General features: G+C 40.4%; 1 protein-coding gene across 1 annotated transcript in view; it reads left to right on the plus strand.

Moving 5' to 3' along the window:
* LOC126470040 (acyl-CoA synthetase short-chain family member 3, mitochondrial) overlaps positions 1-25,613 on the plus strand; it is a 324,267-nt gene that overhangs the window by 273,299 nt on the left and 25,355 nt on the right. The window contains exon 12 of the mRNA XM_050097536.1: positions 8,232-8,454. Coding sequence (XP_049953493.1) covers positions 8,232-8,454 — 223 coding nt within the window. The remainder of the gene's footprint in view (positions 1-8,231; positions 8,455-25,613) is intronic.

The following is a 25,613-nucleotide window of genomic DNA, read 5'->3' on the forward strand; positions in this document are numbered from 1 at the left end:
AAAAAAGAAAAATGGTCATGTCATAGTACCACTCGAACAAAGCAAACTGAAGAGACAAAGAGCTGTGTTCTAGCACCTATTTAAAGGACATTGTTGTGTGTTTAACATCTAAAACCAAACTGAACTAACCATCTTGAACTTCGCACATTTTTATGGATGCCTGCCAGAATATTCTATATTCCTCTAATGTCATTTTAATTATTTTACTTACACCCTGCTATAATTCTGTACCTGATATTTGGATACACACCAGTGCACCAGGCTGCCAGTGCACTACACTTCCAATATTCCACCAACAGCATTTGTGAAGGCTGGTCACCAGATGCTGCCTGTGACCAGCCACATGACTTGTGCACATGTCACAGCACCCAACAACAACCACCACAGTGACAGCAGCACTCCTTGCTCCCATCTTGCTGATACTGGTTCTACTGGTTCGTGCACCATGACAGTGTCATTTACCCTAAATGCTAGGTCCTCCAATATTTTTTTCCTCTCTCTCTCTCTCTCTCTCTCTCTCTCTCTCTCTCTCACTCTCGTTCTCTGTCTCTACTGAAGGATTTCCTTATATGCTTGTGATGGATAGTGGTCCTTATATGCTTGTGATAGTTAATGATTCACAGTTTGTGCCTTAGGCCTTCCATGATTTCTGTGCCCCTCAAGACATTCATCACATAACTGCTCCTCCTTTTGACCAAAGCCTAACTGGGTCTGAACATCTCAACCACATGGTCAAGGTTCAAATGAAGAAGTACTTCATGGACTCCTCGACGGACAATGCCTTGACACACTTTTTAAGTTTCTACATCAGTGGGGGATCAAAGTCTGGCCATGATGCTCCAAAGTCACCAGCCCCACACCCTCCTCCCCTGCTCCACCTGCTCATGCTGCCCCACCAATGCCCATTGGCGTGGCCCTCATTGGTGGTTCGGTCTTGGGCCCAACAGACTGGACTGGGGTTCCAGCCACTGAATGACGTGGATTCCAGCCACAGTCCACAGGTGCCTTCCCACAATCCTTCACAGCAACCAGAAATTCTACTGCAGGCTGGGCTCGCATATTTAGATCCTTCTACACTGGCATCTCCAATGTCCCCAACCGAGTAGCTGGCACCTTCACCATTGCCACACTTCCACCACATTGAGCAATCATATGTCTAGATGCAGCCAGTGCCGTTTTCAGTAGTCCTCTCTTATGTTACTTTGTGGGGGAAAGACCACTGCATGTGTCTGTGACAGCACTATTTCTATCCCTACTCATTGGTTCCAGCCTGGAATTTCTTTCTTTCTACCACAGTTACCATCATCTGTGGTATCTACTACAGAGGCCATAGACATTAGAACAGTTGCCCTCATGCCAGCATCGGTGGAGCACCCTTTCCCCAAGGAGGAAGGAATGCTATAAACCTGTACGTAATACTTAGAAATGCACTGTGGCAATAGGCCATCAGCATGCTACACTTAGAAATTACTGAGCAATGTGGTGCAGTGGTTAGCCCGCTGGACTCACATTCGAGAGGATGATGGTTCAAACCTGCATCCGGGCACCCTGATTTATGGTGTCTGTGATTTCCCTAAATCACTTCAGGCAAATGCTTGGTTGGTTCCTTTGGAAGTACATGGCTGACTTTCTACCCCGTCCTTCCCTAATCTGGTTGGACCAATATCCTTGCTGTTTGGTTCCTTCCTCTAAATCAACCAACTTAGAATATTCTGCTAATGGCATCTGCACAGGCTGTCCACCAGAAGTTGCCTGTAGTGGGCCACATGACTTGTGCACATGGCATAGTATCCACTGCTCCATCCACCAGAGCCCTCCTCTTTATAAGCGCAGTGCAGCAGGCATTCACTTTCATTTTGTGTTCATACTTATCGTCAGCAACTGTTTGCATTGGTCTTGGATTGCTTCTATGATTGCGTCTACATTTTCAACTATTGTTAGCTTGTGTGTGGAAGAAGAATAATCTTTGGTTCACTGTGGCCATGCTGTTGTTTGTGTCTTTCAGCATGATACACATCTAGTTTTCAAAACATTATAAATGTAAACAAACTTGTATGTTCTTTTGAGCAGAAAATCAGAGCACTAAAATAATGACAATAGGTATGTCAAATAATTATGATTTAAAGATAGAATATTCCTGAACGGAATACCTATGGGACTTTTTTTGCAGGATGTTACATTAAATACAAAATGTTTTTGCGAAGCTGACTACATTGTTATAAATAAAAGAGAACAATTATATAATGAATAATGAACTGTAGTGTGCAACACTTTAAATAAAATTTCATAATTTGGCAAGTTTTAGTGACATTTGGTATTACTTGAGTAAATTAAGCACTGGAAAACTACAGTGTTTTTGATGAACATTTATTCTCAAAATTATGTTTTAAGCTATTCTTTTTAGATTTGAAGTGTGATTATTAGGATGACTAATTCTGTGGAATATTATGTTTATGTATTGAGACTTAGAGGTAACTTCTTATTAACCATTAACAGTAAATAGAATTATTGTTACTCCAAAAGCTCCAATGTATCTTGTACTTCATTAGAAGCTACATATCATACCTTTCAAAATTAAAATGGTTTCTATTACTTCAAGTGGTATCAAACTGTTCATTTTGTCAAACTGTCCAAAATGTTGTGAATATAATAGAGGGAAACATTCCATGTGGGAAAAATATATCTAAAAACAAAGATGATGTGACTTACCAAACGAAAGTGCTGGCAGGTCGATAGACACACAAACAAACACAAACATACACACAAAATTCAAGCTTTCGCAACAAACGGTTGCTTCATCAGGAAAGATGAAGCAACTGTTTGTTGCGAAAGCTTGAATTTTGTGTGTATGTTTGTGTTTGTTTGTGTGTCTATTGACCTGCCAGCACTTTCGTTTGGGAAGTCACATCATCTTTGTTTTTAGATATGTCCAAAATGTTGGTTCTTTACAACTGTTAGGACATGTTAAATAAATGATGAAGATGCCTGTCTTTTTATATTCATGGAATATTTAAGATGGTTGACATGAGGGCAGTATTCTCTTCAAAGGAAGAACGCATTGACACACTTCATAGTGTGCTATTACTTGAAAGTTGCATTATAAGTTGAAATCACAATCATGAAGAGTAAATAAATTGAATAACAGTCCAAGCAGAAAATTTTGTCCTTTCTAAAATACTGCAGGACACAGATAAATAGGAAATAAACTAAGAGAGGTACATTAATAAAGTTAATTAAACATTACAGAATATTTAAATAAAATTTCCTTCCATGAAATGTATTCTTCTTTTTTAGAATGTATGTCAACAATGCATTCTCATTTAAAAATATTATGGTAAATAATTTCTATTAACTATTCCTAGTGTGAATTTTCATGCAAAATGCACAATAAAGAATTATAAACAGTTTACCCAAATCAAGAAATGGCTCTGAGCACTATGGGACTTAACTTCTGAGGTCATCAGTCCCCTAGAACTTAGAACTACTTAAACCTAACAAACCTACGGACATCACACACATCCATGCCCGAGGCAGGATTCGAACGTGCGACGGTAGCAGTCACACGGTTCCAGACTGTAGCGCCTAGAACCTCTCGGCCACTTCAGCTGGTCAAATCAACACAAAATTCAGTTACCATGAAAATCCTCAAATAGGCCCTAAATTATTTTTTAACAAATACAGGGCCACATTTTTTTTACACATTTTTGTATGAGCAGAACTATCAGAACATATGTTATGTTATCTTTATGCAGATAAATTTCTCAGTATTATAGAGATGAAGTAACATCCACTTGAAAACCAAAATTTCTGTAAAGTATGGAATGAGGACTTTATTCTCTTGATTTATGCAGGGCCTTGCAGCACACCCTCAGTGCTCATTTCACCATCCATTTGGTTTAGCTTCTATATCCTCCAGACAAAAAAAATAAAAAATAAAAGTAATGAAAGTAAAAAACAGATAAGAGTGAGTAGGACTCACATAATAATGATAATAATAATACTGATAATGATAATAATTTCATGTGGCTCTGTGGCCTGGTGTAAGTCTTTCTATTGGGCATCACTTTGGCAGCTTATGTGTCCCTAACTTCCCCTAGTTATCCAATCAGGGAAAGGGGATGTACGGTTTAATATACCATACAAACTATGTGTTGTTTCTGGTGACTTCTCATAGCATTGATAAGTGAAAGCTAGGTTAAAATGAAAGGCTAGAGCAAAATGAACATTGAAAAATCTGTGCTCCAACCAACATTCGATTCCACAATCTCCCAGTTTCCAGGTGCTTGATTTACTGCTAGACCACAGGATCAACAGATAGTTCATCTGTAGGTTTTGGTGAGTGAGTTTGTTGATATCAAAAATTGTGACATAAATGGCTGTATCTTTTAACAGTAATGACTTAGAAGCTTAAATGTTTTACACCACCAAGGAACCATAGACTTTAGTACGTAACATAAATTCCAGCTTAATACCTTGGCCTTCCCTGAAGGGAATGAGTCTTAATAGACAGATGGGAGGACAACAAGGTGATCCTATAAAGGCTCTGTTTTTACTGGCTGAGGTATGGAAACCTAAAAACATACTTTTGGCACTACATTGTTTAAGGTTTTTTGGTTGTGTTATGTTATTAATACTTCCATAGTGGTAGTGTCCAAGATATTCCTTAATATGCTTTTATCAACCCACTTCACAAAAAAGGAGACAAAATAGTATTAGTAAACTACGTATCCCTCTCGTTTTTGCATAAATGAGAAAGTGATGTACAACAAAAACTAACTGTGCAGAAAATAAATGTCAGTGATAAACAGTTAGGTTTTATAAGGATTAAAGAGGCCACATCCACTTTGACAATCCACAAATATTGCAATTTTTTCATTCTACATATGGAACTTCACATCTGTAAAAGTTGTGGTCATAGCTACTACGATTGTGTTGAATTCTCATTCCACACTGCTGTGTTGATAAAGACATGCTGTAAGCACACCACAATTTTTTGTGTAATTTATCTTGATAATGCACAAAGAGGTGAAATTAACTATATCCCCCAATCACATAGGATGGTGCTTCCATGCATAGACGTGGAGTGACAGGGAAGCTTGGAGAGGATGAGGTCGGCCCATGTGTTGTGGCAGAGAGTGGGCAAACAAACTCTATATTGCCAAACTGTGTTTCAGTGGACAGCATTCATGTTCATTTGCCTACAGTACATCATTTTATACATTCAGGTCCATGAGGGGGACTAATAAATTTTAAATCTCATTTTGATCAATCATCTACATGAAAGAAATCTCTATAGCTGACATTATGTGATGTCAAAAGGTGAGAACAGCTGATACAGCTTTGTGAAGACATCAACTACAATTTTTCTCAAAATGATGATTGTCTAATGAGAAGGGCACTGAAACTGGTTGCAGTAACTGTCATTTATTGAGAGTTGGACTGTATTATAAAAATGTAATACACAACAAAATCAACTTCAAACACAAACCAAAATGATTACATTTGCTTGACAACATCTTCTGCTCCATAGCTTTTTTTAAAAAAATGTGCATAATACCTGTATGTGGGTGTGTTTGACATATAATTAAGTTTAAACCACCCTGCATAAAAAGGAATTACTGATAGCAAAGACTAATGCAAAAGACTATGTTGTTACAGTCTCTGCTGTCTCCAGGCATTATGAGTGTAAACTAACTCCTTCAATATTACATTGAGAGACCACATTTATGGTCCATTGAACAGGCAAACAATTAACCATCTTTTTTCAAAAAAATGTGTGGGAAATTGTAACTGAAAATGTTGAAAAGCACTGATATCTTGACAGGTAACCCTTCCTATCATTTTAAGTAATTTCTCCAGTTTGTGCCTTGAAGGTGACATGGGTTTACTTGATAAAGTATCAGAGTTTTTGACTAATTTATCCGGCAGCAGTCTCATGTTTTATTAGAGCATACTATGCACTGGTAAACTCTTAACTTGTCCTTGGACAATATGTTGAACATTATAGACTGCATACTTCATTGGATACAAATTCCTAATCAATAAAGGTTAGGAAATTCTCACATACCTGGTATGCAATTGATATGCTGATGCATTTTTTAAGCCACAAGTCCTTAAAACCAAAGTATCTACATTGTAATATCATTATCATCGCTATCTGAGAGTGCCCAAACCTTCTGACTGTAAATTTATGATGGCAGGTTCAAGGCTTTTATCCATATCCACCTCCCTATCAAAGTATGTTTCCTGAAGCTTTTCAGCATGTCACACACAGTGTACCCATGCTGAAGGGGGGGGGGGGGGGGGGGATGTCATCTATTGCTTCATGTACAGGCAATTCAATGTCTGTTATCTTGAATCTCCCCCCTCCCCCCTCCCCCCCAATGCCACACGTCCCTCTCTCCCTCTACCACATAGCATTTAAGCTGTGCCCAAATTAATTCCATCTGGTTGTACTGATGGCGATATGTAGGTACACACAAACCCGTGTGACCACATTCAGGTGCAAGAGAGTCAAGTTTGTATATTCTGTCACTTGCTTTGTATGAATTAACAAGCTGCAGGAATTCGGCATGACTCTGGTATATACTTTGTGGAATATTTTTATTTTTAAGCCAGAGCACAACATACACATTTCTGGTGTTTGTACTTGGCATTTTTCTGTAACAGTTGAATTATAACTGCTATGGTACATTAGTGACTGACTCTGAAGCATAAATTGTTCAGTAAGCTTCTCCTTAAAAATGACACCAATCATTTCTGAATGGTAGTCACTGCCGTTTTTCTTACACGAAAATACAATTTTACTCTCAGGAATAAAACAAGAAATACAGCCAGCATGCAGAGTAATTATCCAAGAACCATTTGCTATGTGAACTTTCAAACTACCAGCACCATCACTTATTTTTTAGCAGATATTCCTGGAATGATTATGATTCACCCATGTTTAGTCAAAATAATACACTGTTGAACTGCCTCCTTCTCATGTACTGTACATCTTTATAAGTGATGTGGTTCACCCTGCATCTATGTCACTTCTTTCAATTAAAAACTCTCATGTTATCATATTTGAAGTCAATGTTTTAAAAACGTTTATACATTGACTAAGTGTGCCTTTTAAGCCAATTTTCCCATGCATAATTTTAACGAGGTTTTTTTTATGTCAGGTTTTCGACACTTATATACATTTCAAACATGGAGAATGTTAAAATATCATTGTCAAAACAATCATTTAATCATTTGTTTTACAGGTTTCTTGTGATTTCATTGCTTCTGAGGCAACACAGGACCGACATTTTCTAAGGTTTCTACAGCTCTGACACTTTCATTTCAGTTCTCCCTACAGATCTCTTGCTGCACCTAAGCTTCTACTGTCCACTTGTGTGTCTTCAAATGTAAACAGTAGGAGTACTGCTTTCAAATTCACATTTGAAAAACTTATAAATGCAGTAAATAATTTTCTCCTCATTTGTCTGTGAAGCACTTCATGACTTATTTATTTTGAAATCACATTCACATATTTACAGTTACACATTCACAGTTGTATTGTTACATGAAAATAACATAAACAATTGAAAGAATAATTCAGTTTTTGCAATGTAAGGTAATAGTTCTGCGTGCAAGAGAGAGATTGAAACTTCATGGCAGATTAAAACTGTGTGTCCGAACGAGACTTGAACTCAAGACCTTTGCCTTTCACTGGCAAGTGGTCTACCATCTGAACTACCCAAGCATAACTCATGCCCTGTCCTCACAGCTTTACTTCTGCCAGTACCTCGTCTCCTACCTTCCAAACTTTACAGAGGTGCTCCTGTGAGATGAGAGGAGAGAGGTTCTCACTATCTGTCCATAACTTGCAGCTAGCCACTTGGAAAGACAAAGAATCTTATTGGCTGCTAGCAGTTAATGGAGAGGGTTGTGCAGAATGGCTGAAAGTTGGACCACTTTCATACATGAAGGGGACTTTAATTCCTCATAGTGAAATAAAGTGTTAATTTAAAAATAGAAAGTAATTTAAAGCATCTTACGACCCATACATAAAGAAGACTATTGAAACTACATGATGATCTGTAATGCACTAATTGCTGCCAAAATATTAATATTTGATCAGCTATTAGTCCATTATAGACCATCACAGTAAATAAATTCCATTCTATACATGCAAATACATTTTATGTTAAACAATTTAAACCTCTGAAACATCCATGTCATCAAATACTTTCAATTTTCAGGGTTATTATGACACCATGGACGCTGGATACATGGATGAAAATGGCTATGTGTATGTAACAGCTCGCGATGATGATGTAATAAATGTAGCAGGGCACAGGATGTCCACTGCCGCTCTTGAAGATGTGGTTCTCAGCCATCCTGATGTGGGAGATGCTGCAGTTGTGGGCGTTCCAGAACCTACAAAAGGGGAGATACCACTCTGTTTATATATGATAAGATCAAGTAAGTGAATTTCAAATCATTTCATTTTTTTCCTGTAAAAATACAGGTGAGTAAAATATGATTCTCAAAATTCCTCATATGTCTTGTGTACAACAGAGCTACTCAGCATCAGAAAAAAATCACTAAGCATGCATACTTGATTCCTTTGGTGAATTTTCTTCAGTGGCAGAAACCATATTAAAATTTGTGCCATAAATGATAAATATTAACTGAGAAAGGTTGTAGCAGATATCTTATCATTTTTTAGTATTGTAAGAAAGCTTCGTAGCCTGTCTGAAAAGTTGATAAGTAACATCTCTTATATCAAAAATTTTGTTTTGATATTCATAAGAATTCTGCTTGGTATTATTGAAGTGAATTCTGAAAAATACAGTTTTGGGGTAGAAAGTAAATTTATCAAGAGACTGGTGGTGTGCTCAAATCAATTGCTAACTGATTCCATTGTGGGAATAATAAGTAAACATTAACTTCCTTACATCAGTGTAGTTAAATGATAATTAATGTGCCTTCTACATAGCTGCAATTTCCTTATTATCTGTAATATTAATTCACATCGTACAGTACATATAACATGAATTGCATTATATTAATCATTGTGTTTCTTATACTGATTAATAGCAATTTTTTCTGAAATATCTCTAAGAACTGAAAGATACCACAGGAAGAAGAATCCCTAATTTCATATTTCTTAATATTTAAAATTTATTTTTATTGTTGTCTACATCACATACAATATAAATCTATAGCATTGAGCTGTATAGAAGGAGCAGGGTTTTCAATACAGTATATTACAATGTATATTTTGCAGTGAGTGGTCTGAAGATGGTTTGACAATCATAAATGTTTTTTAAAAAAAAGCTTCCAGAAACCTGTATTTGATCACTTTCTTCTTTCTTGGCAATGTCAGATATATCTAATTTAAGAGTCACAGGTAAAGATAACAACAAGTATGGTCTCAAAAAAATTACAGGTATGCTACAGCAAGTAGATCAAATAAATTTCATCACATAATTTCATGGGAGACATTTGATGCAGCAAATGAATATTGCCATGCATTGAAGAAAGTGAGCTACAGAGCTGAAATAAATTGATCATATCAACTTTTAATGAAACAAAGAAAGGGGAGAACAGCATGAACCTGAAAAGTGAATATGTGGGCACAGGTGAAACCCTCTTTGTCTAGCATATAGAGAGTGGTAATATGAATGAAATTTATTTTTTTTATGTTGGCACACTATATGCCACTATGCTGCTAATCATGTGCTAACTTGATCAACAGAACAGTTAGGTTTAGATGCGTTTTTAAAATGGTCATATAGTGTTTTTCTTAAATGGATAAAATGAAATACCATGTCATCATAAAGCTCTTTGTATCAGAAATTTTTAACATTTATTGAGGCCATCAATTTCAGGAAATACCCCAAAGTCAGCTTCAAGCAGCTGTTAATAAGACTACAGAACAGCTAACTAGATGGTTTGGGGGGAATAAACTTATGATAAACACCAAAAAACAACATTCCTAAATTTTTGTTTAAAAGGTGATGCATGCTGCACCAGTGTGACAATAAACTCCAACAAAATTTCATCTTCTCCGGAAACAAAGTTTTTAGGCTTATGGCTTCAGAATAACTTCAAATGGCACACAATTATAAACAAAATTAATGGAACACTAAAGAAAATATGTTCCAGTCTGTGTTTACTCTCTGTCAATGCAAATTATAGCACTGTCAGAACTGCCTACTTTTCCCAATTCCACAGCATCCTACTGTATGGAATTATTTTATGGGGTAATGCACCACCTAGTTCAGTCATCTTCTTAACTCAAAAAAAACTGTAAAAGCAATGCAATGTGCTCAACAAACAGATTCTTGCAAACCCCTCTTTCAAAAGCTATCAAATCTCCATCTTCCCTGTCTGTATATATTAGAAATCTGTAAATATAGTAGAAATAATTTAAAAGATGTAAATGAAAATTTCAATATCCATGAACATGATACAAGACAAAAGGAAAAGTTTCATGTCGAGTCAATAAGTACATCAGCCTATAAAACCCCCACAGTAAACAGCGCTATACAAATTTACAATTTAGTCTTCCGTATAAAGTAAAAGACATATCATCATTCTTAATCTTTTGTAAAACCCTAAGGGCATTCTTATTGGATCATTGCTTCTATTCAGTAACAGAATTTCTAGAGCATTTAACGTTCAAAAGACTTGTAACAAGACAGTGCAACTACTGCAAGACAAGAACCTTTGTGGATAAAGCTAAAATTCTTGTAGCTGCTGAAGGGTTTTAGATCCTCAATTTTATAGGCATTTTAAGGAGCTCAGAGTATCTCTGTATAAAAGAAGAATGTTTTGTGAATACAATAATGCCAAACAAGACAAATAGTCCCTCTTTAATTTAGAGTTATAAATGCTCATAGATGTTATCTGTTTACATTTGGCAGACCTAAAATACCAGCTGATAGCTTTTATTAATCTAGCAACAAAAACTTACACCTACAATACATGTTAACTCTGTTGTTGCTGCTAGAAATGAAAAAAATGAAGTTGCTATGAATACACATGACTGGCTAAATGTCTTGAAGAATAGTAATGGCTACAAAGTAACTCACATAACTAAATAATCTACCCAGTTCATCTTTAGCTACAAAGATAGTGGACCCTGAAAGATGGACATTAATGGAAATAAATTTCCATACCTCATCTTTCTCAAAGAAAATGGTCCCATTGGGTTTCCTGGTGCACCAATTCCAGCAGGGAGCACAAAACAACAAAAATATCAGCTTTTAAGAACATCAAGACCTATTGCAAAGAAGAATAAAAAGATGTTCTGTGTCCTGAAGTAATACAAATATTTTGTAAAAAAGAAAAGAGAGAGAGAGAGAGAGAGAGAGAGAGAGAGAGAGACTCAATTGCGAGTCAATTTATTTGATTTTAAATTTTTGTACACTATAAGTGGTATGGGTTTGAAGGGATTAACCACTTGATGTGTGATGTTAGCTTAAAAAAGTTTGTAGCTTTGGCAAAGGATATATCACGGTTAATGTACAGGGTAATTTTTTCCACCATGTACATACTCAAGGGATTGATCAATGATCAGTGAGTGGATATGGAACAAAAAAGGTGTAATGAACTTATGTCCAGAAATGCATGTTTCCCATGCTAGAGACCGTTTATTCAATCATACATTGTTAGAGACTATGGTCTAATACATGCAGTATCATGCAGCCACAGTTAAAGTATGTGTTGAGAATAGTTTAAATGTGCCTCAACACATGCCTGTACATGCCATAGCATGTTCTGTCTCACAAATTCACATCAGCCATGCTGCATCTGAACAAAGTCAAAGGCAGCATGAATATGCTGCTCCAGTGACTTCACATCTGGTATGGGCTCTGCATACACGACACTTTTGAGATGGCCCCATAACCAGACATGGGTTGAGATGACATGATTGATATGTGACCGGACATTAATGGCAAAATGGGCTGGAGCACCATCAAGCAGCAGCCACATAACCTTTCAAATCATCAATGACACTTTTTCCAGCAGGAGAGGCAAAGTCACCCACAAGAAACGCCAACAATTCTGGCCTGTTAGACAACATGGAAGGAAGACTGGTTCGAAAATACTGTCGCCAATTATCCCGGCCAACACATTCCAGCTGCATCAATGCTGATGATTCACTGTCACCATACCATAGGGGTTCTGCATACTATACCACAGATGGCTTTTATGAAAGATGAAAATACCACTCCGCACAAAGGAGGCCTCGCCTGTGAATAGGGTGGATAACACAAATACCAGAATTGTGGATGCCTGGTGAAGAAACCAGTGAGAAAACTGCTCCTGATGTGGAAGTCTGTCGCTAGTAAGCCCTGAACACGCTGTAAGTGATAAGGGTAGCAACATTTGTCATGGAGAATGTTCCACATGGTCGTCTGGCTTACCCTATAGAGGTGAGCCAACTGCCTGATACTGACACGGTGGTTGCCTTTCGCAGTTTTAATCACATTTTCCGCCAAGTCTGGTGTCCAAACATTTCAGGTACATACTTCATGATTTCCTGCTTCCTGAAATAAACCTGCCTTAGACAAACAGTGAAACACTGTTGCAGACACTGAATGCTGTGGTTTTTGTAGGTAGGGATAGGTCTCCTGATACAACCTTGCTACCCGCCATCCGCTGCCATTTGCCTTTCTGTAAGTAAACACTATGTCGGCGAGCTCTCAATTCGAACATAGAACCACTGTGTACAATGATGTATAACATCCACTACAAGAAGAGTCAGCAAGAGAAGTGAATCCGACACCGCATTACCATTTAGCATGGTGGAAGATGGCACTAGGGCGTGATGTATGGGAAACAGTACCACCCTCTAGGAAGAAACCATGCATCTGGTAACTGTGGCTAAATGGTACAGTGTGTATTAGACTACAGTCTCTGTAACAATGTATGATTGAATAAATGGTGTCTAGGATGGAAACCATGCATTTCCAGACACAAGTTCATTAGACCATTTTTGTTCTGTACCCTCTCATCAGTCAACCCCTAGAGTTTGTACATCGTGTAAAAAATCACCCTGTATATGCAGAATTTGTTTCTTAAATATGCCAAATTAAACAATGGTAGTAAAGTCAAACTTTAAAATATATTATCATAAAACACTTCTATCCCATCAACAATACTGTCACATAGAAGAAGGTGTAATTAGATGAATGACGAACACTAACTTCACATAATGAAGGTTTATTCAGCACTTGCACATACAAGAGCATGGAGTGAACTGCATCCTGCCAGAACAGATGCAGTATATATACAGCTACAGAACATTCCAGTACAATGATTCTTGACATTTGTAGATACTTCTAGAATGTACTCGAACTGAATATAGAAATGAAAATTGTACAGTCCAGGTGAGTTTTGAATTCACAACCCTCCATGCAACAGTTTAGTATCATAAACACTACACCACAGTGCTACTCAGCTTCTTCTGCGACATTGCTCCCTTCTTAAGAGAACAGCGTCTCGGTGTTACATTCTCCTAGTCTGGGAACGAGTCATCAGTCCTGCATACTCCCACTCCTGATGACTGATTCTTGCCCTGGCGGTGATGTTCCTAGAACTTCTTTTGCTGCTAGACTCTTCATCATGTTTCCGCTTGTTGCCTGTTGCTGGAGCTTTGAATTTACCCTGGATTGCAGGATCCTTATAGGGCTTCAATCAAAGGACGTGAACCGTATCTCTGATAATTCGTCGTCTTGTGTCGGGGTCAAAATCTTCAACTTCATAAATAACATCAGACAACTATCTTACAAAAATTCCTGGCAGATTAAAACTGTGTGCCCGACCAAGACTCAAACTCGGGAGATGGTAGAGCACTTGCCCGCGAAAGGCAAAGGTCCCGAGTTCAAGTTTCGGTCGGGCACACAGTTTTAATCTGCCAGGAAGTTTCATATCAGCACACACTCTGCTGCAGAGTGAAAATCTCATTCTGGAAACATCCCCCAGGCTGTGGCTAAGCCATGTCTCCACAATATCCTTTCTTTCAGGAGTGCTAGTTCTGCAAGGTTCGCAGTAGAGCTTCTGTAAAGTTTGGAAGGTAGAAGACGAGATACTGGCAGAAGTAAAGCTGTGAGGACCGGGCATGAGTCGTGCTTCGGTAGCTCAGATGATAGAGCACTTGCCCACGAAAGGCAAAGATCCCAAGTTCGAGTCTTGGTCGGGCACACAGTTTTAATCTGCCAGGAAGTTTCATGTCAGTGCACACTCCGCTGCAGAGTGAAAATCTCATTCTGGGAACTATCTTACAACCTTATAAGGTCCAAAGTAGCACCTGAGGAGTTTCTCAGAGAGACCAACCTTCCAAACAGTGAAGATCCAGATGAGATGATGATGATGATGATGATGATGATGTTTGGTTTGTAGGGCGCTCAACGGCGCGGTTATCAGCGCCCGTACAATTTCCCAACCTTTGCTCAGCCCAATTTCGCCACTTTCCTGGATGATGATGAAATGATGAGGACAACACAAACACCCAGTCATCTCGAGGCAGGTGAAAATTCCTGACCCCGCCGGGAATCGAACCCGGGACCCCGTGCTCGGGAAGCGAGAACGCAACCGCGAGACCACGAGCGGCGGACCCAGATGAGATCACCAGGCTGGTAGACAACAGGGCGGTGGCTCACGTCATACCTTTGGTGATCATTTTCTTGAACCTGCAGCGTGCGGAGTCGAGCTAACTGCTGAGGTTCCTCAGCTCTGGTTAACACCTGGCCAATGTAGTCATCATCTACATCATCAGGATGTAACGGAAACACAGTGTTCATTGTCGTAGTAGTCGCCTCATGTCCATGCACGGGGAAGAATGGCATAAATCATATGGTGTCTTGTTTGGCACCATGTTTTAATACAAGTCTTCCACAATAAGTTTGGCTACCTCAGATGCTTCGGCTGTTTTCACAGCTTTTGTAATGGCATAGTGTGTCAGATAACCAGTGCAAAAAATAATCCATCTATTGCCGCTAGCAGACATTGGAAATCATCCAAGGAGGTCAATCCCAGCATGCTGGAAAGGTGTTTCAGCTGGTGGAACTGGTATGAGTGGGCAAGGTGGTTTCTGAGGAACTGCCTTTCTCCTCTGGCACTCTCAACAGTGCGACACATAATGATGGGCACTTCTAAATAAACCTGGACAGAAAAATCTCTTGTGGATTCTATCATATGTCTTAATAAATCCTATATGTCCAGCCTCAGGTGTGTCATGGAATTTCTGTATAACATCTAAGCACATGTGTTTAGGAATCACTGGTAGCCACCTCTTTCCCAACAGATCAAAGTTTTTCTTGCAAAGTAATCCATTAATAACGTTAAATTGTCCTTTCACATCCTCTGACTGATTTAAGGCAAGCATGATTTGAGATATCTTGGGGTCCTTCTTCTGCTCCGCAGAGAGATCCTGGAGTGCAGTGAGACAGTCCCTATCTTCATCAAAGTCTTGATGGTCTTTCGCATGATTTCTTGAGAGACAGTCAGTGTCTTGGTATTTTCTTCCACTTTTGTATACTATGGTAATGTCATACTCTTGAAGATGTAGTGCCTACCTGGCAAGTCGTCCTGTTGGATCCTTAAGACCTGTCAACCGACAAAGTGAATGATGCTCTGAACTGTGAATGGCCTTCCACAGAGATACTGTCGAAATTTGCACATGGCCCAGATCACAGCAAGACATTCTCTTTCTGTAGTAGAGTAGTTTCTCTGGGCAGGCTATAACCTTCTCTTTTCCATCAAAAGTTTGCAACAGAACAGCACCGATCCCATACCCAATGGCATCTGCGTGTAGTTCTGTAGGTGCTCTCTCATCATACAGACCAAGTACAGAGTCAGTCGTCAGATCTTTTCGCAGCACATTGAAAGAATCTTGTTGAGCTCCACCCAAGATAAATTTAGCATCAGCTTATAACAACTCTTTGAGTGGCCTGGCTTTGATACAAAAGTCTTTGATAAAATGATGGTAATAAGAACATAAACCGAGGAAGCTTCTCATATCTCTAATACTTTTAGGAATAGGAAATTCCATTATAGATCTCACCTTTTCTGGGTGTGGCCACACACCTTCGTTTGACACAAGGTGTCCAAGAATTCTGATTTCTTTTGCTCCAAAGAGACACTTTCTTGGATTAAGTTTCAGTCTGCCTTGTTGGAGGCAATAAGAACAGCCCTCAGTCTTTTTATATGTTCATCATATGTCACTGAGAATACTATAATGTCATCCAAATAACAAAGACACATCGTCCACTTCAGGTGCCTTAGAAGGTTATCCATCATCTGTTCAAATCTTGCTGGTGCATTACACAAACCAAACGGCATTACCTTAAACTCATACAGGTCCTCATGGGTGATGAATGCAGTTTGCTCATGATCAGCCTCATCTGCTTAGATTTGCCAGTACCCCAAGTACATGTCCATGGTTGAGAAAAACTTAGCCCCCTTCAGGCAATCTAGTGTATCGTCAATTCGTGGAAGAGGATAAACATCCCTTATAGTTATCTTATTAAGTTTCCTGTAATCAACACAAAAGCATCAACTGCCATCCTTCTTCCTGACGAGGACCACTGGTGATGATGATGGGCTCTGTGAAGGCTGAATGATGTCATTCTTCATCATTTTCTCTGCCTCATCACGAATTATTCAAAGTTCTGTTGCTGACACACGGTATGCTCTCTGGCTTATTGGTTGATGGTCTCCAGTGCTAATCCAGTGCTTCACCGTCGGTTTGTCTAATTTACTCTTCACCTGTGGATTGAAGCATTCAGAGAACTCTCGAAGAATGGAAAGTAGCTTCTTCTGTTGTTTCTTAATGATATCTGGTGATAGTCAAGCTAGCAGATCTTGTCTCGTAGTGGTAGTGCTAATTTCACATACAGACTCGGCATGGGAGGTTTCTGTGATGCTCAGCTGTTCTTCAATTAACGGCTCAGCATTTGCTATGCACATGCATCTTGGAAGGATCTGCTGTTCTCGGTGACAGTTAACTACCCACAGTTTACTGAATCCATTCTTAAACAAGACGATGACAGAGGCGGGGATGACCAAGTTATTCTCCAGTGGTATGCTTCTCTTACATTCCACTACAAGAGCCATGCGTTGATGCATGGCATGACATGTGACAGTTACCTTTCTAGCGCTGACTGCAGGAATGATCACTTCATCCAGCACACATAGCCTCCACACACTCGGATGCGCATCTTCCTGCCCACAGTATCTCATCTCATCCAGCATAATCTTCGAGCGACCACAATTTATAATTGCCTGAGAAGCTTTCAAAAAGTCCCATCCGAGAATGACATCATGACTACACTCTTGTAAGACGATGACTTCTAAGGGCTGTGTATGGCTACTTATACCCACATGAATGGTACATCTTCCTGTAGGTTTTACATGTTTCCCATTAGCCACCTTCAGCAGAGATATTTTGTTGTCAACGAATACGGTTTTCTGCAACTGGTGATGCTACTTCTCCGAAATGACTGAATATGATGCTCCAGAGTCCACAAGAGCTTGGGCTGGTCAGCCATCCATGAGGATATCGATGTAGTTTCCTATCATTTTTGTAGTGATCGACGGCAGAGGATTTTTCTCTTCAGTAGCCTCACCTCCAAGGAAGGTTGCACCCTTTAATTTTCCAGATTGCGGCAGCTAGGTGATCAGCTGGAGCTTCTGAATGGTGATGGAGACCTTGATCGGCGTGTTGGGGAGCGTCCTCTCTGGCGACTAGCTTGTGGCGATGGTGACCTATGTCGTCCTGCACCCACATCTTCTTGTTCATCTTCGTCTTCCCAGATTTGGCATCAGCTAAGATTGGTCTGCTGTCTTCTGGTGCAGGCATCACCAAATATCCTCCGCCTTTCTCAACAATAGTGCACCACATGTCTCGGTCATCCACAGTGGAAACATACTGGTTGGTTATCCTGGGTCCTCCAGATGTCAGTCTTCCTTGGTACCCAAACAGGTTCCTCATGCGGCATTGCAGGAATGTAACTCCGCCTAGGTCTTGACTTTTTAACCATTTTAAAGGGAAATGAAGGACAAGAGACTGGGTTCAATGTCTGTTCCACTTCCTTCCTTACGACCTCTTGAAGCATCTCAGTTTTTTGCTCGTCATGCAATCCAAGTTCCTTCTGAACTTCCTCTCTCACTATCTGACGTAGAACACTTGTGAAATCAGTTGCTTCCTCCATCACAGACATCGATACAACACTTGGAAGCCATTCAAACTTCTTGCATATAATTCTTTTTTGATGCATTGTCTCAGTATACTGGCACCATTTTATGAAGTCATCTGCTGTCGAAACCTCCTTCAGGAGTATGGCTTGTACATGTCCTCAGCAACACCCTTCATGAGATGTGCAACCTTGTCTTCCAGGATCCACTATTTTACACAGCTCCAAGATGTCTTGAATGTTGGATGCTGTAGTTTCTCATGGACGCTGTGCCCTGCACTTTAATTTATCTTCAGCCTTGCCTTTCTGTCATTGTGTGTCGCCTAAATACTTGTGCAGTTCTGCTTGGAATACTTTCAAGCTTGTGAATGTCTCCTCATTGTTCTCATACCATTGCTTGGCAGTGCCCTCCAAGTAGATAAATACGTTAGCCAAACACATGGTGTCATCCCATTTGTTAAATTTGGCTATACACTCATATACCTTCAGCCACTTGTTTAGATCTTTGGCATCGTCACCAGAGAACCCGGAAGGATGGCTCATGTGGTGGCACACAGTTTCTGTCATTGTAACATCCTCTTCTTCTTCTGTCTCCAATAGATTGTGATCTGTTGAATGTGGCTCAAACTCGGGTTTCTCGCCACGTAAGCGGTGGCTCTGTCATGGCCTGATGGGAGCCACTGTGTCATCAATAATGTGCGCTGTCACAAGTTCCGATACCCAGCGTCTCCGCCAGAATAATATCACATAGAAAAAGATGTGATTAGATAAATGATGAACACTGACTTCACATAACGAAGGTTTATTAAGCACTTGCACATACAAGGGCGCAGAGCAAACTGCTTGCGTTCAGAACACATACAGTATATATACAGCTACAGAACATTCCAGTACAGTAATTCTTGACATTCGTGGATACTTCTAGAATGTACTCGAACTGAATATAGAAATTGAAATTGTGCAGTCCAGGGAATTTTGGACTCACGACTCTCCATGGAACAGTTCAGTATCATAACCACTACACTACAGTGCTATTCAGCTTCTTCTGCAACAATATTCATTATGTCATAATTGACTCTAACTTAGAGATACAAATCTAGTTTTTTACAAATTGTAGAGAATTTAATGCTGAAAGTGAAAATTACAATAGCTCAAATGCAAAATTTTTGACAAGACGTCTCTTTTCACTTTCTGTCTCACATTTATGAAATGCATACAATGTAGTGTGTACTGAATGAGTCTGTCTATATGAGTACATAAAATTGGACATTCAATTACAACAACAATACAAGAAATGAAATGAAAATGGAAATAACTTTTAAATACAACTGTTCAATATATTACACACTGGTAACAATAATTCTATTTAACATTAAGGGACCTACATGAGAAACTGGAGTATTTTGAAAATGTAGCTGAGGTAAGCAGAAAATTGCTTGACATTTCAACTATTACATAATTTTGCAGCCTGAACATCATTGGTTCTGTGTGGCATGTTTGGTTAGCAATGATATATTAAATTTCCCAGTAATCAGGGTTTCTTAATGCAAAGCAAAGTTCCAAATCCACTTTGTTGTTGCTCCCGTTGCCCACTGTTTAGAGGATATGGTAAAAGAATATGACCTACTGTCATTAGAAGTTATACACATACAGGGCTGTTCAAAAAGAAGGAGCATAATTCAAACATTTATTGCTTCTGGACTCCAAAAGATAGAAACACTACTCCAGTGTTCCTGGAAATAGAAAAGTTCACATTTTTATGCATTCAATGTGACCACCATGTGTTACATGACAGATGTCAAAACGGTGTCTCATTTCCTGCCACAAATCGAGCAGCTGGTCTCTCATTATCAAATTCACAGCTTTAACAATGAGATATTACAGATTTTCCAGAGTGTCAGGCATAGAGGGTGTAAAAACACTGTCTTTTACATAACCCCCCAGATTCAAGTCACAAGGTGTGAGGTCTGGAGACCTGGGAGGCCACCAGTGATGAAGTTCATCTTCTGCACCTCCTCTTACAATCCAATGTCCTGGAATGGTGTCATTCATGTAATATTGGTTGCACTGAAAGAAATTCTCTAAGCATGTCAGATGTTACTTGGATGACACCATTCCAGAACATTGGATTGGAAGAGGAGGAGCAGAAGATGAACTTCATCACCGGTGCCCTCCCAGGTCCCTTCCCAGGGTATCTATTACAATGAAACTGAAAGAAGGGTCCATGTGTAGCTCATAATATTCTAGAACTCCTTGAATTTTTTGAGACTCCTTGTTTTCATGCTTCCATATTATCTAGAAAGAAACTAAAAAATTTTAAAATTTAAATGTGTAAAAATATAAATGTTTTCAGCAAAATGTGCTCATGGGGGGAGGGGGTTGAGATAATGAACTCACTGATACCCCTCCCTCTTGTATCTGTGCTAGCAGCATGAATTCTGAAAACACTGATCATACTAAATCCAGATTCCACTTTTCTCTTATGCTATCCCAAGAACAAAAATCAAAGCAATAAACTAGATGCTAGTGGTGGCTCATGCAAAATTTTACCAATGTGCTACAATGGGATAACATACAACCTTTTGACTTACAAGGGTAGTAATCATAACTAAACTGAATATATTAATTTTACATATATAAATTGTACTGTTTAATTATATTTAAATTTTATAATTAGTAATTTAACATTGTGAAGATTAAAACAAAATGGAAACAAGAAAACCCACTTTCAAAGAAAAATAATGACCTGATGTCTTTAACATAGCACTCATAGTGCCAGAAGGGATGAATTCACATCAGAGTGCGTGCAATTGAAAACAGACAGGTGTGTCCCTGCTTTGTGTTGATCGGTTGATTGTAGCATGGCTGATCATCATTTCAGCACTAAACACTGGTTTCTATGAGGGCATGCTGAAAAGAAATGCTTCTGAATTTTTTATGTGAAAATTCTTAAAGGTTTTTAAATAAAACAAACTTTACTAATACTCTACATATTTATTCTTCATGTCTACATTTTTATTTCTCAATGATAGATCAGTTTGTTGATAGAATCACTGTAGCACGCCTGACTTTGCTGATGAAGCCACAACTAACCTCCCCTTACACTGCTTCGTACTATCAAAGTGAAGTCCTTGAATATATTCTTTAAGTTTTGGAAATAGATGAAAATCAGATGGGGCCAAGTTGGGACGGTATGGAGGATGATCAGTGAGAGTGAACCCATGGTGTTTGATTGTTGCAGATGCTGCAACACTCATGCTTGGTCTGGCATTTTCATGCTTAAAGACAGGGTATTCCTTGTGTTGACAAACACTTCAAATTCAAAATTATAGTACAGCACACTGTTTCTCATGCACTAACATAGTTATGTTACACACTATCATGTTATATGCTGTAATTTGGAAACCTCAAGGGGCTGTGGACTGGAGACATGAAACAGAATCATTGCATTGGCTCAGTTGTAGGTGTAGCATGTTACAGACTTCCAGTTGTAGGTGTAGCACGTTACAGACTTCATTTCATTGATAGGATAGTGGTAAAATGCATTAATTCTAGAAAGGAGATTGCTTATGGAACACTTATGGGATCCATCCTAGAATATTGCTCAGTTGTGTGGGACCCATACCAAATAGGACGAACAGAAGATATTAAGTATATACAAAGAAGGGCAGCATAAATGTTCATGGGTATGCCTAATCTATGAGAGAGCATTATTAAAATGCTGGCAAACTGAAACTGGTAGATGCCTGAAGATATACATCAAGTATCCCACAAAAGCGTACTTACAAAGTTTTGAGAACCAATATTAACTGTGAAAATTGAGGAATATACTGCAGCCCCCAATCTGTTGCTCTCTTAGAAGACAACATTAGACTAATTACCGTTCACCCAGCAGTCTCTCTTTCCACGAGACATACACAATTGGAATGTGAATAAACCATAATAAGTGGAATAATGGAAATAACCCTCTCCCCTATACTTTACAGAGGTTTGCAGATTTTGGATATTAGATGTTGATGTAGCCTGTAATCTCAGACATCTCATAAATACATCACTTGTTGGAGCACTACAAAAATCACATTAGCAGGAAAATGATCACCTAATGTGCCAGTTAAATACATTCTGTGGAATTTCATCTGCTGTATTAACACAATTTTAGGTAAATGCTGCAGCTGTAACATCACTTTTTTTTTACAGTTCAGTGGCATCTGTTACGCTGCAGTTTGCATCAACACATTCCTCTGTACAATACATCCTTGTTTCCTGACCAGATAAACCTATGGGTTTGATAACTGATGAGTACAGTACTGAAAGTGTTGTGCTATTTTGCAGATAGTTGACAATCATTGCCTAAGGTAACACCTAGTGAGATATGCACTGATTTCACATTTAGGAAAATTGGAATTCAAATTCCTGATTGACCATTCAGATTTAGGTTTTCTAAGGTTATCCTAAATCCATTATGGCAAGTGCCATGAGGGTTTCTTTGAAATGGATGTGCGTGACTTCCCCTACCATCCTTCTCCAGTGTGAGCTTATTCTCTGGCTCTGATGTTCTTTGTCTCTTATTGCAGTAGCCACCAGACAGATCGCGGGAGGCGCACATCGATACGGCGCGTCACGGACGGTAGTTGCCGCAAGTAGAGTCCCGTCCACCAGAGGGCACGCGAGAATTTGGACGCGACCTCTGCTGGCGTAACAACAACAACAACTCAGGCAGCACAGGCTGTGCCCAGTCAGTTAACATCGGGCCTGCCTAGGACACAGTCCCGGTCTATGCTAAGTGAAGTGCTACATAAACGTGAACAGTGTTACTACACAATTGGCGACGAGTATGGTCATTCATTCGCGTGTTGCGTCGTTGTTCCGGTTTCACAGCTTCTCCACGGCATGGAGGATTTAGTGCAGGTTTTGGTTGAGCAGCAGATGGAGCTCATGGCCACCATGAAACAAGTGCTTCCGGCGTTGTTCTCCATGCAGTCTGCTCCAGCACCGTTCCCTCCTCCCTTTCCCCCGTATGACGAGACGGCAGAGGATTGGGACGCGTATGAACATCGTCTTCGGCAGCATTTCCAGGTGTTTCATGTTGCCGATGCGGAGGTATGTCATGCTGTCTTCTTGTCTTGGATATCTCCCTCACTGTATCAAGTTTTGCGGCAGCTAGCGCCATTGCAGGAACCCTCGTCCTTGTCTTTTGACGCATTGTGTTCATTGCTGTCTTCATATTATCACCGCCACATGCATGTTGTGGCAGCTAGGGTCGAGTTCTATCAATGCAAGAAACAGCCCCATCAGTCTTACCGGGTGTGGGCCGCTACCCTGCATGGTCTAAGTCGCAAGTGTCATTTTGTCACGGAGCAGTTGCGAGAGTCGTATGCCCATGTTATGGTACGCGACGTCATTGTTCATTCGGCCCCTGATCGGGAGGTCCGGCAACGGGCCCTGCAGTTAGAAGACCCTTCCCTTGAGGAAGTCCTGTCCATTGCTCAATCGTATGAAGTCTCTCACGCCGCAGGTCAACAGCAGGAAGCGTGGTGCAACGTCGGTGCAGTTCAGGGCGGCGCGTCCGCGTCCACTGTGTCCGGGGTGGACGACATGCGAGCGGTACAATCCGGCTGTTATGGCTGCTCCCGCACGGCGCGTAAACAGAATTCTGGCCGCCGGCCCCTGTTGCCGTCCTGTGCGTCGTGCTATATACATCATGATTGGTCAGAGTGCCTCCAACGTTGGGCCGTTTGAAGCAAGTGTAATAAAAAAGGACACAATGCTAAAGTTTGCCGCTCAGCCTCAAAAGAATCGAAGGAAGCAGGTACAGAGGACATGGACGTTGACATTCAGGAAGTTTCATTGGGCCAGGCTCCCGACGCATCGGCACGCAAACTCTTTATCGAGGTGTCGGTTCGGTCACGCCGGTTACAACTGCAAGTAGATACGGGCGCGGCAGTTTCGTTGGTGAATGCACAAACTTATTCCGACCTTGGATCGCCCCCGTTGGCGCCAGTTTACCGGCATCTATGCGGTTATGGTAAACAGTTCATTCCCCTACTTGGTCAATTCACTACTGACATGACTTACAAATCAGTCACTCGGCCTATTACTTTTATTGTTGTCAGTGATGCGAGCTCCTCTAACCTTTTTGGCCTGGATGCCTTTCAAGCTTTCGGTTTTTCTATTGCTGACACCATACAGTTGGTCTCCGAAGACGTTCCCTATCAATCATTGGAATCTTTGATCTCACACTTTCCAGATATCTTTGAGGAGGTCCTGGGGCGTGTTTCAGATTTTGAAGCTCACTTAACGTTGAAGGCGTCGGCTCGCCCGTGTTTTCTACGCACGAGGCAGATCCTCTTGGCTCTCCGCCCTCAGGTAAAGGAAGAGCTAGACCGGCTGACAGCCCTAGGGGTCGTTCTTCCCATTTCTTCTAGTGAGTGGGCTTCGCCCCTCATTATTGTAAGGAAGCCCTCAGGAAAATTACATCTTTGTGGCGATTTCAAGGCCACCATTAATTCCCAATTGGTGGTGGACACCTCTCCTTTGCCTCGTGCTGATGAATTGTTCTCTGCCGTGGCGGGAGGCCAATAGTTTTTGAAAATCGATCTTTCAGAGGCTTATCATCAGATACCACTTGATGAGGACTCCAAATGGCTGGCGGTCGTCAACACCCCGTTTGGCGTTTACCAATACCAGTGGTTGGCCTTCGGAATATCCAGTGCCCCGGCGATATTCCAGTGTTATCTTGAGTATGTCACGTCAACAATCCCTCATTGTATTAATTACCTGGATGATATAATTGTCACAGGCCGCAGCACGAAGGAACACTTGCACAACCTTCGGACACTCTTTCTCAAATTCAGGTCTGTGGGCTTGCGTTGCAACCTGCATAAGTCAAACTTCTTCCAACCGTCCATTGAGTATGTGGGCTACACCGTCTCTCGGCACGGCATCCAGCCACTAGGAAGTTTGGTCCAAGGTATTGTCGACCTTCCTCGGCCCGCTTCGCTGAAAGAGTTACAAGCTTTTTTAGGCAAGATAACCTATTACCACTGGTTCATCCCCAGGGCCTCCACCATAGCCCGCCCCCTGTACTGCCTTCTGCACAAGGGTGTTCCTTTTGATTGGTCGCCTGCGTGCGAGCGAGCGTTCACCTCGTTGAAGGGCCTCCTCACGTCAGCGCCTTGTTTGGCTACTTTTGACCTCCATAAGCCGTTGGTCCTGGCTACAGATGCTTCGCAGTATGGGGTGGGGGCGGTCCTGGCCCATCACAATGCAGACGGTTCCAAGCAACCACTGGTGTTTGCGTCTAAAACTCTTAGTCCCGCGCAGGCCCATTACTCTCAGGTGGAAAAAGAGGCTTTGGCCATTGTCTACGCTGTTACCAAGTTTCACCCTTTCTTGTATGGCACGAAGTTTCAGTTAATCACTGACCATAAG

The sequence above is a fragment of the Schistocerca serialis genome, chromosome 3 (assembly GCF_023864345.2).
Source record: "Schistocerca serialis cubense isolate TAMUIC-IGC-003099 chromosome 3, iqSchSeri2.2, whole genome shotgun sequence".
NCBI lineage: Eukaryota > Metazoa > Arthropoda > Insecta > Orthoptera > Acrididae > Schistocerca > Schistocerca serialis.